At 39.9% G+C, this 19,833-nt stretch overlaps 2 protein-coding genes across 2 annotated transcripts in view; one reads left to right on the top strand and one right to left on the bottom strand.

Annotated features, from left to right (window-relative positions):
- klhl21 (kelch-like family member 21) overlaps nt 1-19,833 on the top strand; it is a 136,965-nt gene that overhangs the window by 18,217 nt on the left and 98,915 nt on the right. The gene's annotated exons all lie outside the window — the stretch shown is intronic.
- Nucleotides 1-19,833, bottom strand: part of syt6a (synaptotagmin VIa) — a 91,705-nt gene that overhangs the window by 21,913 nt on the left and 49,959 nt on the right. The window contains exon 2 of the mRNA XM_039799983.1: nt 1,476-1,866. Within this exon, the coding sequence (XP_039655917.1) occupies nt 1,476-1,866 (391 nt within the window). The remainder of the gene's footprint in view (nt 1-1,475; nt 1,867-19,833) is intronic.

Raw genomic sequence — 19,833 nt, 5'->3', positions numbered from 1 at the left:
TCAGACCCATTATACATCACCTTTAAAGTATTTAATTTTGCCAACTTCCTTTTTGTACCAAACAGGATTGATTCAGTCTTGCCCAGATGCATAGAGAGCTTATTGTCTACCAGCCACTGGTTGATAGACTCTAGCTCTATGCCAAGAGTATTTTCAATGTCTTCTGCATTACACCCTGGGAAAAGTAAAGCAGAATCATCAGCATATAATAGCAACTTACACCGAACCACAGCTGATAAGTCATTTATATATACTAAAAATAACAGGGGCCCCAGGATCGAACCTTGGGACACCCCGCATGTTATACTCTGTGGATCAGAGAGGGTCCCCTCAACATCACAGACTTGAGTCCTATCTGTTAGGTAAGAAGTGAACCATGTGAGTGCAGAGTTACTAAAACCCATGCACTGTAATTTAGAAATCAAAATCTTGTGGTTCACAGTATTGAATGCTTTCTGCAGGTCAAGTAATAGCATGCCAACATAATTCCCTTGTTCAAAGTTCTGACACACATAGTCGAAAAGGTGAATGAGACAAGTGTCTGTCGAGTATGCAGCTCGAAAGCCAGATTGGAGCTCATATAATAGATCAAGCCTGATGAGATACTCCTCCACTTGTTCATACACCAGACGCTCAAAAATCTTTGATGTAGTTGACAAGATTGATACTGGCCTATAATTTCCAACGTCAGCTCTACTATTTTTCTTAAAAACAGGAACCACCCTGGCATTCTTCATATCTGGGATTGCATGGTCTTTTGTGTGAGGAATTGGAAAATACAATTAAAGGTGTAGGTGAAATATAAGGAAGTCAAGTCAAGATAATACTGGCCTAAATGTAGGCGATAACAACAAAACCCAGTGACAGCCCCAATGAGCACCACCTGGGGGTAACCGATGGTTTGCCGTGTCAGGAGCCGGAATGGAAATGTCTGCTGCTTTAGACCAAGGACTAAAAGATGTGCTTTTTAAAGCCTATCTGCATAATAAGCAGAACGGAGTCCTAATGGCCACTTATTAACATGGCGAAAACATGCTGTCCTGCTGGTATTACTAGAGCAAAACCTTTCTTCTTCTTCCCTCCATTCCATTAATTCTCATGAAGAAGCCATCATATATAATTAGCCTTATGACTTACAAAGAGATGCCTCTGAGGCAACACAATCTACAGTACGGTTTTCATTATAATTGACTTTGTAGATACCAAATTGCTTACATAGAACATTTCCACCCTCATTAGTGATGTAGGCAATCAAATAAATACGGTGCGCACCATTTCACTTTTGATAAATGGAACTTTTATACTGCATGCCTTTGCGCTTAAACTGTGTGTGTGTGTGTGTGTGTGTGTGTGTGTGTGTGTGTGTGTGTGTGTGCGTGTGCGTGTGTGCGTGTGCATGCCTGTGTGTATCCCTAAGCATATTTACACATGAGTAACCACGTGAGACACACATGCGTGTACAGCAGATGACTAACCGAGTGGAGGAAGCCGGCTCAGTGGCTTGCCTCTGCATGCGTTGCGTGCGGCGCAGGAAGTGCTCCCTCATGGAGAGCTGCACATCGGTGGGGATGTCGGGAGATGTATGGCTTATCTTCACTGCCGTCTCCAGGAAACCCATAGAACCCATGGGGTCCTTCACCTTCTCTGTCGCCATGGTGACCGCTGGCTGCTGGGGGCTGGGCAGAAGGAGAGGCGGCTGGAGCAGGCAGAGTTCTGGGTCGCAGGCCGGGGTGGGGGATGGACCAGGGAAATGGGCCTTAGTTCGCCAAGGCACACGGCACAGCTTCCAGGAGACGAATGCAAGAAGGCCCAACAGAGCCAGGCCGCAGACCACAAACACACCGAGCAGCAGGCCAAAAGAAGCGTCTGGTGGCGAGCGGCGGGGACCAGAAACAGAGGGTCACACAATATGGACAAACAGATGGTGATTACAAGGGTGAGAGGGGGGTGAGAGAGAGAGAGAAAGAAGGTCTATTAGGACATGATACCTCTGGTGCTATATCAGTGTTTTTTATAGACTACTAAGGACAGCGAGCCAAGTTCACCGGGAGATGTGCGTCATAAATATTAAAGTAACCTCCATTAATCTTCAGTTCAGCCAAGGGATAAGGAAAGCATATTAATGTCAACAGAATTCAAATTGGCCATGGTTTGCACTCATGCACGTATACAGTATACAAACACATACAAAGATAATTTTTCTGTGAAATTAGAGGTAAAAGCAATTATAGTCTGACAAATGATAAAAACAAAACAATATCATCTTTGAAAAAAATACTAATGGGAATAGAACCAAGGTGTCAGACGCCTTCCTCATGGATATTTTTATATTTTCGTTTTTTTCAGCCATGAAATGGATAAAAGGAGCCTGGCACAGTCAAACTCATTTATTTTCCAGCATTTTAAATATGCTTCCTGGGGAACAAGCAGCGTACAAAGACTTGGAGATGACCACAAATGCTGACAAGCACTCTGCGGGGATTCACAGGGACCCATGTGAAAAAGAACAATCACAGAAAAACATGCAGGGCTGTAGCTCTTGCTTTTTTTTTTTTTTTGCCTTTTGTGCCTTTTCGCTCCTTTCTTGATTTGAAGTAATTACATGCCTCCACCTGATATTGGAATGTTTTCCCACGCTTTCCGGCCGGGATCGAATTCAATTGCTCTCAATTTTGCTGAGAGTTTTCTTTTCCACACGCCCTGATTGCTCTGATTTATCTACTAACTCGCGCTGAGGAGCGTCTCGGTGGCCTTTCAGAGGGTCCCTGAATTCCCGTTTCCAGATAACACTTCAGAGATAGCAGGACGCTGCTTCAAGGCTCATTGAATTAGCTCTTTTCTAATATTTACCCAGCTCAACCTTTTCTCACTCCAGCAAACTATGAGCATATACAAGCGCTGAAACCTGCAGATGGGGTTAGGTTTGTAGAGAATACACGTGACTTATTGTTTAGATGGAATATATCAGATAACAAGTATTCAGGTGCTTTGCTTAAGAAAAAGTTCACGGCTGAATAACAATCATTGGGTTATTATTTTAAACGCAGGACACAAAATCTTACGCAAATAAAAAAGTATAAAAATATTGTACTTTTTACTTCACTACATTTAAAGTGATGGTTCGGAGTAATTTCACCCTAGGGTCCTTTGCACCATGACCTCGAGCCAAATACCCCCCCAGAAGCTTTTTTCACCTGGGTCTAACATTGGGAGTGTTAGCGTAGAGTAGCGTTATCAGCTGAATAGCTTAGCGCAGGGGCTAATGGACCCACGTTTGTATCTCGTAAATGACCCCACTAATAATGCCCGAAATGACCAAATGTTTACACTACTACATATAGGTTATGTACTCATAAAATGATGGATTGGAAAGTTTGTAAGTACACCAGAAGTTTATGTAAATAACACTTGCCTGCTTGCTTCTGCTCTCTGCTGTTGTTGTTGCTGCTGTGAGACGAGTGCTTAGGGACCGTCTACAAATTACAACACCGAAAAGAGATGCAACAAAAATATTTTTTTATTTAACTTTTTTTTTTAAAGTAAGTGCTGTAGTATAACTAGCAGGAGACAAGTAATAATTGAGGTAAGTTTGGAGACATTACCTTATTTAATCATTAAATTAATGAATATTTTTGTTGTATCTCTTTTCGGTGTAGTAATTTGTAGACTGCCCTAAGCACTCGTCTAACTGCAGGTAGCAGCAGCAGCAACAGAGAGCTGAAGAGAGCAGGCAAGTGTTCATAAACTTCTGGTGTAGTTACAGACTTTCCAATCCATCGTTTTATGAGTACATAACCTATTTGTACTAGTGTAGACGTTTGGTATAATTTCGGGCATTATTAGTGGGGTCATTTACGAGATACAAACGTGGGTCCATTAGCCCCTGCGCTAAGCTATTCAGCTGATAACGCTACTCTACGCTAATTCTCCCAATGTTCGACCCAGGTGAAAAAAGCTTCTGGGGGGGTGTTTGGCTCGAGGTCATGGTGCAAAGGACAATAGGGTGAAATTACTCCGAACCATCACTTTAAAACTGACTGCATTAGTAACAAGTTATTTTGAAGATAAGATAAAAAAAAAAAATCATAAAAAGATTAATAAAGCCATAATTAGCTTAAAAAATACAACACATTGTAATGTTTAAACCAGTAGTTCCCCACATGTCTCCCTTATGACGTCATACAGAATAGCACGATCTAGTCGAGGTCCCTGGTCATGTTTCAGATGTATACTAGTTGTTTGCATTTCCCCTCTAAATCTCTCAGGTGGTTTCATTTAAATTACTGTTTGTGACCCAAAGAGGTAAACTTATCAAATATTTCACAAAAAGCTAAAATTAGAGAATATCCCAAAAAAATGTATAGAAATTTGTGCATCAGAACTTAGTTTTTTCCTCTTTTTCTGCCACATTGATTATCTCACAACCACTCAGATTTATCTTGTGACCATTTGGAGGGGCCTGACCCCTAGGTTTGGAAACCACTGAACTGAACTACCTAACTTATGAATTGATGCATCAGTATCAACAATCAAATAATGTCATATTACACAATACAATACACATTTTTTCAACCTCGGACAGACCCAGGCTCTTGGTGGGTGGGTGGGACGGGGGGGCATCTGCCGGTGCCGGTTGGGGGTATGCTAAACAGTGGCAATTATAACCTAAACAATAAAGATAATGGAACTATGACTAGCAATAATAGTTGTAGCATTTCAGGGCGTAGCAGGGCGTAGTAGGGCGCGGAGCAGGACCACGACGGCAGCTGCAACCATGATTTAGGTGCCACCCTAATCCAAGGAAAACTGCGAGTTTAAGTAAAGGATAGGATTTTTGTCTTCCACCACGTAGTAAGTAGAAGTACTCATTATGCAACAGAATGGCTCCTGGCTGTAGTAAAAATTAAAATATTTGGCTCTAAAATGTACTGAAGTATAATTCCACCTCCGGTCTTTGATGTCAAATGGTCTTAAATAACTCACAATAATAGTTGTTTGACAAACCTTTACTGCTTTTATGTCCAAACTATTCGTAATTGAGTAAAAGGGTATAAAAAGAAGAACATTTACCACCTTTCCCCCCCAACAAATTACAAGCTTTCTTGTTAAAGATTCAAAACTAAATGGAGTGTCCACTAAGAAGAATTTATAGCTTAGCCAAGCGGTGGACAGGATTTCAAGTCTGGAGGATTTCTGCCTGAGGAGGATTTCTCAGCTGTCCACAGCCCTGGCCTCTCCATGTCATCTGAAATTTCACACAGCTCCCCACAAAGCTTCATCTTGACTGGACTGTCACTCGCAGAGTCTTCATCCGCCGTCACGGCCAATTGAAGCAGATCCTGCGATGTGGTACTAAAATACAAACGCCCGTGGTGACAATCTTTCAAAACAAAATGCCTTGACAGGTCGGAAATGTGTATTGGAGTGTGTAACTTTGGCTTGTTTAACTTTTTTCACTGCAACAGCACCCTTCGAGGAATTGACAAAAGCAATATTTTTGTTCTTTTTTTATTTTTTTTTAAGCTTGACACAGTGCCCACCCAGACAAAATCAAGACAATTCTTTGTCTTACTATTATATGGTAGATAATCATGCTAAACATTTTGGAACCATAATGCTTTGCTGATGAAAGCAGGAAGTATAATGTTGCTATAAATGCAGTTAATTATGCTGTGGGTCACATTGTTTTAGCATGTATAGTTCTTTACATTTTGGCAAATTGACCCCATTAAAAGTAGGCCGAATTAGGTATTAGCAGTTCCTGTTTGATATGTTTGTATGAATGTACAGATAATTACCGCTGGATTCATTTAAAACTGATTGAATCTTAAATACGTGATGATTCTCAGGCAAGTTCTGGATTTGTAAGGAACATATATTCTTTTTTATATTCCTAAGCAGATTTATGGATGCTTTTTCGCAATAAATATCGGGGATGATGAGGTCCCCCAAAAGTGTACGTACCATTGAATTTAAACACGTGCATAATGCTTGTGTGTTCAGATTTGACTGAGTTATGACTCAGAGAAGGAGTGCGATTTCTGACATGAATTTCAGGCGCTAAGGGTTTTTAAAGCACCTTAACAGCCTCCATGAGCTGTGCGTCCCAGCCTCTGCTGCAGCGCCAGCTGCTGACCGTGTCGGTAAACGGGCCAAATGAGTGGGCCAAACCATAGTGACTAACTTCCTTTTGTTTTTACTGTAGAACATCTGCATGCACCAGTCTCTTTCACATCTGTATCATTGCATAAAGTGAACCCTGCCTAAAAAAAAACTCTTGCAGACATGAGTCACATCACAGCTGCAACATTCCTTTTGTAACATTCGCAAAATGTACGGCAGATGCGATAATTGATAAAGGTATAAAAAGAATAGAAATTGGGATTTAAAAAAAATCTAAAATGTTTAGCTTATGATGGTTTTAATGATAATCACAGCAGCTGGCATCAGTCTAGTTCGGTTCAATAAGGTTAAAGAGAGAACCAAAGCACAGCGATGCCTAAGTCATTTCAATTATAATGACTGCAAAAATAGAAGTGTTAATTTCCTTCTCTTACCTTCTAGTGTTGAGTAGGCGAGACCCACTGTATGCAGAGAACTAATGATGCAGAGATAGTGGGACGGAAAGAGAGAGACTCATGAAACGTAAGAGAGTGATTGAAAAGCCATTGTTCTTCCTCTCCAGACAGATGGGTAATGGGGCAGAGCTGTGTGAACATATTCACTCCCTCAGGACCTGACAGCGTGAGACTACTAGACTGACCTCTGGGTTTAGCACACTATTAATGATCACACCCACGCTACAAAGCAGTGGACTATCACTATCCTGCAGTCAATCAACCAAAGGGTATTTTTGGTTCCTTTTTTTTAATTTTTTTTTTTTTAATGCTGAAAACCCCTTTCACAATCTATACTTCAGAGAAGGGCTGCACAATATATCGTTTTTGTTAATCATCATTGTGATATCAACGATATACACATCGCAGAAGGCCGTGGCATCTTTAAAATGTAAATGTCCTTTTTAGTAGTGCCTTTTAGATTCAATTCAGTGTTCAATTTGTTGAATTAAAGAACGTTGGAAATGATTACCTTTCATTTGAATTAAATTCAACAAGAAGTTTGTTGTACTTGAGCAGAATACTGAAAGCAGCAAAAATGCAGAACTGAGTTCACTCTTATATTTGTTTATTTATCGCAAGTAATATCGTTATCGCTATATTCAGCAACATTCTCGCATATCGCATGTTTTCCTCATATGGTGCAGCCCTATTTCAGAGGCTACATCAATGTCACTGTAACTCTCCTCCAGGATGATTTAGGGCCAGGTGCAAAGGGCAAGGAAGTGAGGCACCGCTGTGTGAAAGACGGGTATTACATTTAAAAAAAAATGAAATAATAAAACTGCTTAGGTATTAATCTCTGAGCACGGGGGCCTTGCGTGTGACAGCTCTGGCGGTCCAAAAACGTTGTGGCATGCTTACCCTTTCCCACAAGCTGAACCACATCCAACTCTGCAGCAAGCAACCGGTGGCTCTACGCTCCCCCGCTGCCACTTTGCGTGTTCCGGTATACCATCTCTGTTTGATTCTTGTCCTGAAGTTTGTTGTTCATGCCGCCTAGTCTCACCAAATCAGACCTCGTCTCGATTATCAGGGTGTTTGTCAGAGTGCACGAAACGCAATCAAGGTTTATTTTGAAGTCGAGTTGAAGAGCAAAGTGAAGCCCGAGGGGCTTTTATTTATGTATTTATTTTTGTCAGGCACTAACCTGGTTTCCATAGTAACCAGGCCATTAGAGAGGATAGGCGCCCTCTCGGTTTGCGGTCATGAATTGACACATCTTCGGAAGGAAAAGTCCATTCCACCGCAAATGGTACACACACGTCATAGAGACGGCAAAATGCTGTCTGTGCGTTCCTTTACACAAGCTGCAGTCTGCAGTGTGATGGGGAGACACTATATAGGCTTTGATACACTAAGGTGAAGCCAGTGGTTTTATTGTCCTATAAGGGACTGTACACAAATTATAAGTGGAAAAGGTTATGTAATTTGTCTTTTTTTTGTTTCAAGATTTGTTGTAAAAATCAAGGATCAAATGGTTAGTTTTGAGAAAAACTGAATACAGTATGGGTATAATTGATTACTCATGGATAACGAGTACAACCACCTTCCACAGTGAGGAAAAATAAAAGTGAGGAAAAAACCAAAGTTAAATGTATGATATAAAGTTGGACCATCATTTAATTCAGTAAGTTCAGCATGTCACGTTGGGCTCAGTTCACTCATTCAGTGGCAGTTTATTTAGCAGCTCTCAAATAAAAAAAGACTCAAATTCACCATGTTGGTTTACGTTTTCCTTGGATTTGGGTTAGCATGCTAATTACATTTTTAATGTATTACAATTGACTGCTCAAATCCCCTGGAGCAGTGTTTTTTTTTTAATTTTTTTATTCCCTTTACAAAACCAAAAACACGAGCAAAAGTGTTAGTAAGAGATTAAACGGTGTTTATCGGCTTTAACGTAAGATGCAAGCATTAGCATGCCCTGTTAACTACCTTATTACCTACAGTCGCAACCTAGCATTTTTTTTCTAACTAAATAACTAAAACTAAATTATTTTGTGGGGTTACACGTTTTGTTAGAAAATAGTTATGTTAGAACAGATACAAATTGCATTTTCCTTTTTTACTTGTAATAATGTACTATAATACTTTGGTCAACTAGCTTAACGATCAGTTGGTGGCTATGTGAGAATTATGTGTGCCTTTAGTTATAATGATGAAATGACTTGAATCAATTCAATATAGTATTTTTTTAATTTTTTTACGTGTTGCAGAGTTTTTTTCTCGATCCAAAAAAATAATTAACTCTGCGGAGGTCTTTGCTTTTTTAAAGAATGAAACATAAGATTCAGCACCCCAGTAATTTCCATAGAGTCCCTAACTAGCTCTCAGCGATCAATAGCAATGAAACGACTGCTGTGTCGTTAGTCTCACTTTGCCAGACCCTCCTCCAAAGAACTTTTAAGGAGGGTCTGGCTACTCCACATAGCATTCGGGGATGAGAGGAAAACATGCTCTGGTTTAATGGCATTTCTTTGAACCAATCAGAATTGTCATGGGCGGTGCTAAGCTCCGCACAGAGCCGCTGCAAAATAGTCGTGCGAGAGAAAACTCAGATTGGACAGATAGTCTAGCTAGCTGTCTGGATTTACCCTGCAGAGATCTGAGGAGCAGTTAACTATAGTCCTCATAGATCCACCGAATTTAAAATTCTAACCCAAAGAAAGTGGAAGGAAACGGAAAATACATGCATCCGGCAGAATTTCCTGCGGCACCGGAGCAATCCCGGGAAGTGGAATGTCAAGGATATAGACTACTGTGTCGTGCACTGTTGGCTTGAGTTACCGAAAGGCCAATGTCTAAATATGGAGGTGAGTGCTGGTGCTGCCTGTGCCCTGTAGCCCAGAATTACTCATGCTCTCTGCCATTCAAACATGACATGACAAACATATTTCCGCGGGGAAAAGAAAGCGCTGCAAAAAACATGCAAATGTCTGCGAGCAACAAGAAAGATAGTTTAGAAGTTAACTTTCTGTGATTTTAATTCCTTATGACATTTAAATCTTATGACAAATTAATAACTTTCTTCCAAAAAAAAAAAAAAGAGGACATACTTTTTTCTTGCAACAAATTATGCAACAGTGGTAATGGTAAATTGTAAGGTAAAAGTAACGTCAACCCAAACATTTAAATTTCATACCCCAAAACAGCCACTTACACCCACTAACATCTGTCTTTGAGAGAGTGAGAGAGGTGAATGAAGAGCAAACGGAGGAGAGTTTAAGGGTAGAAGAAGACACGTTTTCCCTGCTATTATAAGACTAAGGTGTAGCACCCAAGCCGAATGAATGTAAAATCACTGAGCATCAAAACAAACTGAATGATACTCCGATTAAATGATTGTAGTTGGTCCCTATTGGACTTCCTTAGCAAGTTTAGTCTTTAATGCTTTTTGAGTGTTATTTATTTAGTATGTGCTCTAGCTTTTCCAACGTCTTAGACACAGATATGGTAATAATAATCTTTTTTTTATATTTTCTTGAGGGAGGAGGACCCCTAAACCCCTCAGCCAAATATGCACACCTAAGTCTTCCACAAGCCCAGGGAAAACACTGGAAGAAGACATCAAGTAAATGTACAGCAGAGTTTGCAGTTTTGTGCACTGTATCGGAAAGCTGTAGCAGGTAAAGTTGACACATTCTGCCACGTTCGTGACATCAGAAGTTGGCACAACCGGACAAAAAAACTGGACCGGAATTCTGGCAATGGTAAAGGAGTTTATATGATTTCTTTTAGCGGGTTTACCCGTGTTTAAAAAAAACCTGCATATAAATGCAGATTTTGGTGGAATAAAAAAAGCGTATAACACTTACTCTGCACATATGCAGATATTTATGAAAAGAGATATTGTGGCCTCTCGTCCAAACACAAACAGAATTTTATGTTTAAGGTTTAGAATTTTCAAAACGCTGATTAGTGTTGTGGAAAACGGAGCGTTTGGGAAACAAAGTAATCTCCTTATTTCGCACATGCCCATTGTTGCTTTGTGTAATGAGCACGCGTCCGACAACGACAACAATGTTGTGTGTTGTAAGCAGCGACTCCACCTCGTCGTCCGTCCACACATATTAGTCACATTTCAGTTTCACACCTTGGGCCGTGTACCAGAAAGATGTTAAATAAATAGTTAAAATATTTAGCTACTGGGCGCCTGGGTAGCTCACTTGGTAGAGAGTGCACCGATATATAGAGGTTTACTCCTCTACGCAGAGACCCCAGGTTCGACTCCGACCTGCGGCCCTTTGCTGCATGTCATTCCCCCCCCTTTAATGTCTTCAGCTGTCCTGTCCAATAAAGGCCTAAAACGCCCCAAAAATAATCAAAAAAAAAAAATTGTTTTACTATTGCTTGATTTGTTAAGACCGTCAAAGGAAAATAAGGTCACTAGGCATGCTCAGAATATTCTTTTCTGGTATTTGACATATCGCTGACGTAGCCTTTATCACCGCCTAGTGGCCCGGCGAGCTTTTGGAGTCGTTTTTGCGTTCTGGTGTGGACGGAAATTTGTGAACAAAGTTTGTGTGGATTCAATTTATTTTGTAAACCGATGGGGAAAAATATCCATTTTCAAAAGAATCCGTATACGTGTAGACCGGACCGAAGAGGATCATGTGCAGTTGACTTAGAAATGGTTACAATTTCCAGAGAAAATAAAACCGCTTCAGGAAAAGTACACACTTCAGACGCCGGGGAATGACATTTCATGAAATTGGAAAAGTGCATCAGCTTTGCACAACTGCTTTCAGCACAGAGCAGGCTTTGTAGTTTACTACAATCTAATTAAATTGTATACGTTTCCGGAACACACTTGTTTCTAAGCTGTGAGTAGCGGCTTTCCTGTCTTCTATCCCTAAGGGGGGGAATAATGCGCTTTAATCTTGATGTGGGTACCTCAGCCGTTTTTGGATTTCTGTATCCCATGGTGTCTTTTTCGGAGCAATCAGAAAATCCCATAATCCCCCCCCCCGATCCCCAAATCCTAAAGCCCCACCACGCGAAGAGGAGTTTAGACTGCAGCAGATCAGCCAGAGGTGTGAAGAGGAATTTGAGGCTGTGTGGAGAAAAACATTATACTTTCACACCACACAAAGGTGGGAAAAAACCACATTATAATTACTATGGAGAAAGCCTCTAAATTAGGCTCCAAAAAAAGCATGTTTTAGTAATTATGCTTACTTAAAATATTTAGAAAGTCGTTACCCGTTATTGATCGCTTTAATTTAAAGTTTAGCTGTGTGTAGAAGTACAAGTTTTATAGATTAATATAGTGAGTAAACACTGAAAGTAGCTGCAATGAAAAACGAGGTTACTAAGAGTTGTATATTTCATTACAGAGTAAACCTCCATCCAGAGGAGCCAGCTGGCAATAAAGATAAAAGCGACAGAACCTTTTAAAGACACAATTGGTTTTTCCATTTTGTGAACTCAGCAGCCTTAAGGAGAAAAACGGGATGTTGGGTATTACGTCACATGCAACAGTGCAGACAAAAGATTTGGGGGATGCACCTTCTCTTGCCATTGTTTATCGGTCTGGTTGACAGCTGCAACCTGCGAGGCCAAGATATACTATCAAGTGGAAATATGTTCAAATATCTTTGAGCTGTCTGTTAGAGCAGGGTGGTGTATTTATTTATTTATTTATTTATTTTCGTCTCTCCGTTTTGCCAAAATATGCAACAGAGATGTCTTGTCATGGTGAAAATTTTCAAACTCAGTGACAGCTGAAGGATGGAGGCACCCAGACGGACAGATTTTGCTGCTGAAATGCAAAATAATAACCATATTCAACTTGACTCATTCCCATAATAAAAAAATAAATAAAATGGAAATAGACCTCAGCTAGTGCATCTATAATTTCCGAACAAATAGTAAAAGCTCCAAAAGGTGATACGGATTAAAGCCAGATTAGTAAAGTAGGGTGTTGTTTGATGTAGGTGGGGAATAGTCCGTGTTTGTCCTTATTTTTTGGGAAATAAGTTTATTCGACTTGTAGTGGAGAGAGACGGGAAGATTGACACCGCTCTCATGCTCCAAAAATAAAAGGCTCCGGCCAGCAGTCGTTTAGCTTAGCTTAGCACAATGACTGGAATCAGCCTACCAGCACCCTTTAAAGTAGGGCTGTGTATTGGCAAGAATCTGGCGATACCATACGTATCACGATACATGGGTCACGATTCAATATATTGCAATATATTTCGATACGGCGCGTAAGGCGATATATTGGGATTTTTTTTTTTTAAGTATAATTTTAGAAAAAACATATTAAAAAAAAAAAAGACATGATGTGCATAAAAGTCAAAGAAGTTTACTTTAGGCAAAGAATTCAGTACACAGAAAATCAAACTGGCAGTTTGGGATTGTGGTTCCCAGGTTCTTAGTGAGCTAATGTTTATATGCTAAAGCAGGACAAAGTTCAGCCATAGCTACGTTGTTAGCTTCTAGCAAAAAGTCAGCCACTGCTAGGCACTGTTAGGCAAGGACACTAGTGGTGCGTCTCAGCATAGCCACCTAGCGGTAGGGGGTTTAACATAAACGTGAACCACTGTTTCACATGAATATTTTTGCACATTTAAAAAAATATATATATATATATATATTTTTTTTTTTTTTAAATACAAAAAAAAGGTATTGCCTTTTTGAAAATCGATACAGTATTGCAAAATAAAATATCACGATACTCAAGTGTATCGATTTTATTCTTACACCCCTACTTTAAAGTAAATCCTACACACTGTTCCTTTTTAAATACATTTTTTTGTCACCCGATTGGCGCACACACTCTATGCCTTGTATTCCCACTGTCTCACTATACATAATGACTTGAGGTTGCTACTCGAGTTGACTTAAGAGGGTTCACACAATGTGCCGGTGCTCCCACTCAATAATCCACCCAGGAAAGACTCTCTTGTCTCCTCCACAAGTGTGAAGTTAATCATGTCTTCAAATCCTCCTCCTCCTACACAGAGTATGTACGTAGCATTCCACTCTTATTGCGATATATGACCATATTCCGAATTTGATACTTGTCATTTAAACAGCATATTCTGGTTGGATATTCCGAATAAGGCCTTTTTTTTTGTTTAGAATATAGCATTTTCCGATTAATTCATGTGGGATATGCCGGTATTATTCCGATTTTAGGAGCATTCTTTGGACATGTATACTAGGGCTGGGGAGATATGCTTTTGTCCTGATCTGATTCTTTCACAATACATGGGTGCCGATTTAATTTGTATTGCGATTTTCTTTTCCTTCTTTAACGAAAACAAAAGTTGAATAATGCATATCATGAGACCTTTCTAAAATTGTTTTCTAAAAAAGAATGCACATGTCAGTCAGTCAGTCTGACATTTCTATTCATTTGTAAAGAAGTTCATTTTCTGCATGTTCTGCTTTCGCTCTGTTTTGCTGGAAACTGATGATGATGATGTACCGTATAGGGCTTTGACTCCGAACTTCGTTATTCGAATATAAAAAAAAAAAAAAGATATTCGAACGAATATTAGCCAGCCCTTAATATTCGAACCTGTTATGGGCATTATTTTTTGTAAATGCGTTTTTGTAAACGTTGTTTTCAGTTCAGATTCCGAGGCTTTTTCACGCATTTCAAAATGTAACTACACGTCGCGGCGAGGCACGTCTTCGCCGTGGCTCGTAGCCGTGCATTCCCCCTAATCCTCAAAGAAAAGTGGCTGGCCCAGGGCCAGGCCAGCTCAGCGGCGTCTTTCTCCCGTCGCGCTCGGCCTGTCTCTCCTACCTACACCAGCGCCGCGACCCTGTCCCCTTCTACCTCCTGCTGCTCAGTGCTGCTGCACATGAGGAGAGAGCACAGAGGGGGGGCTCCCTCAGTCACACAACAGAAGAGAGAGGTTACTGTTTTGGCGGCCACAGGAGAGAAATACTGGCGAATTCTTTTATTTTACAGAAAGTCGCTGTCTTTTCCAGAAAGTCGCCAGATTAGTCGCTTTTGTGAAAAAAAGTCGCTAATTGGCAACACCGCCCACACACACACACACACTGGCTCGATGCACACACCAGCACACGAGTATAAACATCAGACCACTTACGTAGGCTACGGTGAAAGCTCCGAACTTCCTGTCGAAAGCACACTGTGTGTGTTTAATCCAGGGTCTGACTTAATTTTTTTTTTTAAATGAAGGCATTTAATGGTCAAAATATTATTAATAAATATTCGAATATATTCGAATATATTCGAAATATATATATATATATATATATATATATATTCGAATATATTCGAAATATTCGAATATATTCGAATATTAATATTAATATACAAACGAACTTCGAATATGATTTTTGGGCAAAAGTCAAAGCCCTAGTACCGTATCATCGTACGGTACATCAGCGGTACCGTATAGACAGAAAATATTTAGGTGACTCATCGGTAAAAAATAAATAAATAAAGTGTTTAAGTGCATTTGGGAATATGCGTCTGTTCTGGCTCTCTGTGCGTTGATGGTTGTTGTACACAAACCAAGCAGCCAGCAGTTTCCAGGTTCTGCAGTAGAGATGCATAGTCAAAAGAAAAGAAGGAAAAACAGACCTACTTTCAATCAAAAAGACTTGGATATCAACAGGTTTTTGGATATGCGCAAACATCGCAACGGCGGCCTTTTTAAGAAGGTCTTTGAAGTAATCACAGAGGGAGGGAGGTGGTTTTTGCATGGTCAAACAAGTATGCCACAGGTGGAAAACTTTCAGATAAATCCTATTTTGCACGGGTGCACGTAAACCAGAATACTACTGGAATTTTCATTTTCAATAGCCACGTAAACTGCTTATTCAGAATATTGCCTTTTTCAGAATAAGAGCAAAAACCGGAATATTATAATAATGTATAATGAAAATGTAATCATTGTTATCTAAAAGTTGGAATATTAAACTCACTACAAAATTCAATATATTTTGGCCTGAGCACATTTATCGTAGTGTCAAATGTGGTTTGATTACTGTGTTCTGCGACCAATCAGAAGCCACGGGGGAGCCTCTCGCGGCGCTGTGATTGTTGAGTTGGGTCCAGCATTAGCATCTGGTCATATCACATAATTAACCTGCGTGTTGACCAGGAGCCCCTATCTCTGTCGCACAGCTTTGAGCTGCCAGGTTGCCATGGGGGCTGTTTGCAGAGAGTACATGTTGGAATAGATTGCTGAGGCGTGTTCAAGAGAAAATAACCATTCTCTGTTGCAGTTAACCTTACCTATGACAGATATACTGCAAAATAAAACCATTACTCATTAGCACTAAATGACACTGTGACTTTCCTGCAGAAAACCTCAAACTTAACATTGATTTACTTCATTCTAGTGCTATCAAACTGTCCCCATTAAACCAAGTTTTAACTTGTGTGTTTTAAAACGTAATCACCGATGACATGTAATAGCACCTTCAAAATCAATCATCTGCAGCATAGATAGATAGATGATAGATGAATAATGTGAAAAATAATGTGCAAAAATAATGCATATACAGAATTTTTAAACATTTTAATGGTAAGTGTGTTTATATAGTAATTAACACTGATCCTTTTGTATCATTGGAAACCAAACAAATGTTATTTCATCGAGAACATGTCAAAAGCAGCAAACTACACACTAAAACTAACTACAACTTAAAATTCAAACTACAACTAAGTTCTTTAGGCTTTCTATACTCTATTAAATATTTTTTTGCATCAGTAATCTATGTAAATAAAGGAATAAAACTGGTAACTATATTTAGAATTGTGATTAATTCAGAGAGACGTTAAGTTCAACTCTATTTGTAAGTACGGCTGCAATTTTTATATATATATATATATATATATATATATATATATATATATATATATATATATATATATAATATTTATATGAAATATAAATTAGTATTTCAAGCTGTGCCGAATCAGACTTTTTTGAGCAAAGACACCCCATCAGGTCTCAGTTCGGTTGCCCATGAGACGCTACACTTGTCTTGTTTACCCAAATAAAAAAGCTGCTATGTGACTGGTGGGAAATCATCTTCTCCATCCTCATGAAGTACAAAAATAAATGAAACTTACATATTTAAAAACTGTCTCCTCAACAGCAGTAAGAGAACTTCTGCCCAGGATAAGTCTGGTGATATTCTACATTTTTCTTATTGTCAACGAATCCCATGAAAGGACCAAAACCAGCAATGAGTTGGTTCTATTACCAAGTATGTCCGTGTAGCTAAAGCCTGATGTATCTTTTTTCCTCCATTGTTGACCAAAAACTATTATTAACACATCAATGAGCCACACTGTTAGACTGCATGACGTCTTCCTGCATCACAATGAGCATGAGCACCATCGCTGCCAGGGAATCGGCTTATGCCGCTGTGCCACGATCTCGGCATTACTGTGATTTCCCCTGTTCGTCATTGTACTTCGCGACAACTTTGATCTTTAAATCTCCATCCCCTTCTCCAACTGCAAAACCAAATGGGATCGCGCCTTTGCTGTTTTAGCACCAACCCTCCGAAATCATCTTCCCAAACTATCAGATTTGCTGAATCTTTGGGCTGTTTAACTGGCTTTTAAAAACCCATCTTTCTATGCAATGCTTTTTATCCATCTTCATCCCTGTCTCATGTTTTGGTTTGTTTTAGTTATTTTAATAAAAGGTGTGAAATATATATATATATATATATATATATATATATATATATATATATATATATATATATATATATTGTGTCTGTGTGTGAAACTGGGTTTTTAAAAGGTGCTATATAAGTAGTGTCAGTGACTTCATCTATTGGTTTGCGGACTGCCTGTTTTGAAGCCTGGAGTTTGCATTTTGGCTGTTGCCATCTTGGTATTTTGGAGCCAGAAGAGAGACCCGTATTTGGACAAAAGGGTTGAGCTGGGGAGGATGACTCGTCAAAGCCAGTGTTGTGTATGGTTTCAATTGTGCTGCGCTAAGCTAAACGCTAAACACGAATCATTCAGCGGAATTTTGCATACAGGTAAACGCCGACGCCCGGGTACTGGTGCCGTTCATCTGCATGGATGACAGTACACAGAGCTGGATGAAAATCAACAGACTTTCCCTTTTAAGTTACCAGCTAACGCCGGTGTTGGCTAGCTAGCTTGGTTAGCAGAACGCTAAACAAGACATTTTTTGGGCGACCAGAATGTTCTAATTAACTTTGATGATGTGAAAACACAGTGAGAGGGTCAAAGTTTAAGAAGAAAACACGGACAACAACCAAAAACAAGTTCACGGCTATTTTAATGTCCACAGAGCCATGGTTAGCATTGCTAAGCCTCTGCTACGATTGACAGGTTAGCGTGTAGCCACGCCCCTAAAGTATCCCCTGCTTTATCATCTATTTTAAAATAAATGGGACCATAATTAACTAAATGAACATGTATACATGCTATATTGAAGAAGACTTAAACTCATTGTAAAAATGTTTACCGAAGTGAAGGCAGAAATATGGTCATTTCCCCATAGATTTTTATGGAAACAGACTTCTCTATGAAGCCAGTGGAATCGCCCCTGCTGGGAATTTGATAGAACGCAGGTTAAAGGCACTTCCTCATTGGCTTTTCTTTTCAGTAAAGCTGCCACTTGCCACAAAGTGAGCTAACGCTATAGGGTTTGCCTTATTTGATATGGTACGGTCAGTCTGATACGGTGAGTCTGGGGCTTTGCTAGCTTATCCCAGTTGGTTATCCAGGCTTGCGTGCTACACGGCCATCCACCATCCTGTCTGAACATTGGCATTGGACGTAATTCACGAGATGCAGAATTGTCCGATACGGACTTATTGCCTGTAGGGATACTGGGCTGAGACAAACGCACCCGTTTGTATGTTGGGTTTGGACAGAGCGCTGACAGACCGAGGTCTCTCTCTATAGTTATGACCCCCCTGATCTGGAGACACCTCGTCATTGCTCTCGTTCTCCACAGCAGCCCGAGTCCATTAGGTAACATGCCATTCGCACAGCCCACAGACAAGTGCTACGTCTGCTTCCTGCCTGATCCATCATCCTCCACAGCCTCATCTCACACAGTCGCCCCGTCATTCTGTAGCTAATGAATTTTTACCATACAGAGAGTTAAAAATATAATATCCAATATATGGTCGTATGATTTGTTTTGTACGAGATGTGAGGGAAAATAATATCATGAACCAGCCAGAGTTTGAACCTCTATAATACAAGTAACTCCTGAGACCAGCGGAGCAGGTGCGTGATGCTATCAAATAATACAGGCTTGAAATGTACGACTTTACAAGGGTGGAGAACCTTTTTCCTCAGTTCGGTTCAGCTCGTTTCCTGTTTTTAATGGATTAATTTTTGTCGATTTAGGAGTGTGTGGCACAATAGGGTCGGGGGATAGTGTGTGTGTGTGTGTGTGTGTGTGTGTGTGTGTGTGTGTGTGTGTGTGTGTGTGTGTGTGTGTGTGTGTGTGTGTGTGTGTGTGTGAGAATATGAAAAGTGCTTTAGAAATAAAGTCTGATTGATTGGTTTTATTAACTTGGCCCATGCTTCCTGCATGCCACTATATGCATGTTTTAATTTGCAGAGGTATCACAATAAAACTAACAGGCTTCAATCTGGCCCCTTGTAAAAATAGCGTAAGCTCATTTTCAGTCTCAGTAATTTTCACCACCAGGGATTTGAAATGGATGTGCTACATCCATTACAGACGGAAGTTACAGCCGCCCGGTATTGCTCGATTAAAGCCTTTGCTCCAGTCAAAATGCTTCATTGCCCTGAAATATGGCACTGTTAATCATGTCAAATAAATTATGACTAGCAGCAGCCACCATGTCCCGTGGATAGAGAGGGTGGGAGTGATGTGGAGGGAGTGGGAAGACACTATAGCTTCTTAATATCTGATTAGGTTTAGGGAAAAAATATGTGGGAGAAACATAATTGAAATGGTAATATGTTTGGCACTTCAGAGCCTATTTAAATGTTTGATTGTTTACCAGAGGCTGTGAGGCCAATGGATATTTAATAGCGTTTGTTTAGAAGACCGAGTGAGGCAATAAATATTTGCATTACATAACACAAATATGAATTATTATTGCTGTTATTGGCAGTAGAAAATACATTTGAAGCTGCCTGGCTGGTATTGATACCATTCACAAGTTTGAAGCTACAGCCCGCAGCTGGCTAACATAGCTTAGCATAAAGACTGTATTCAGGAGGGAAACAGCTAGCCTG

Source organism: Perca fluviatilis, chromosome 5 (genome assembly GCF_010015445.1).
Source record: "Perca fluviatilis chromosome 5, GENO_Pfluv_1.0, whole genome shotgun sequence".
NCBI classification, from domain to species: domain Eukaryota; kingdom Metazoa; phylum Chordata; class Actinopteri; order Perciformes; family Percidae; genus Perca; species Perca fluviatilis.
Note: the sequence above shows the minus strand (reverse complement) of the source record. Positions and strands in the feature narration are given on the sequence as shown.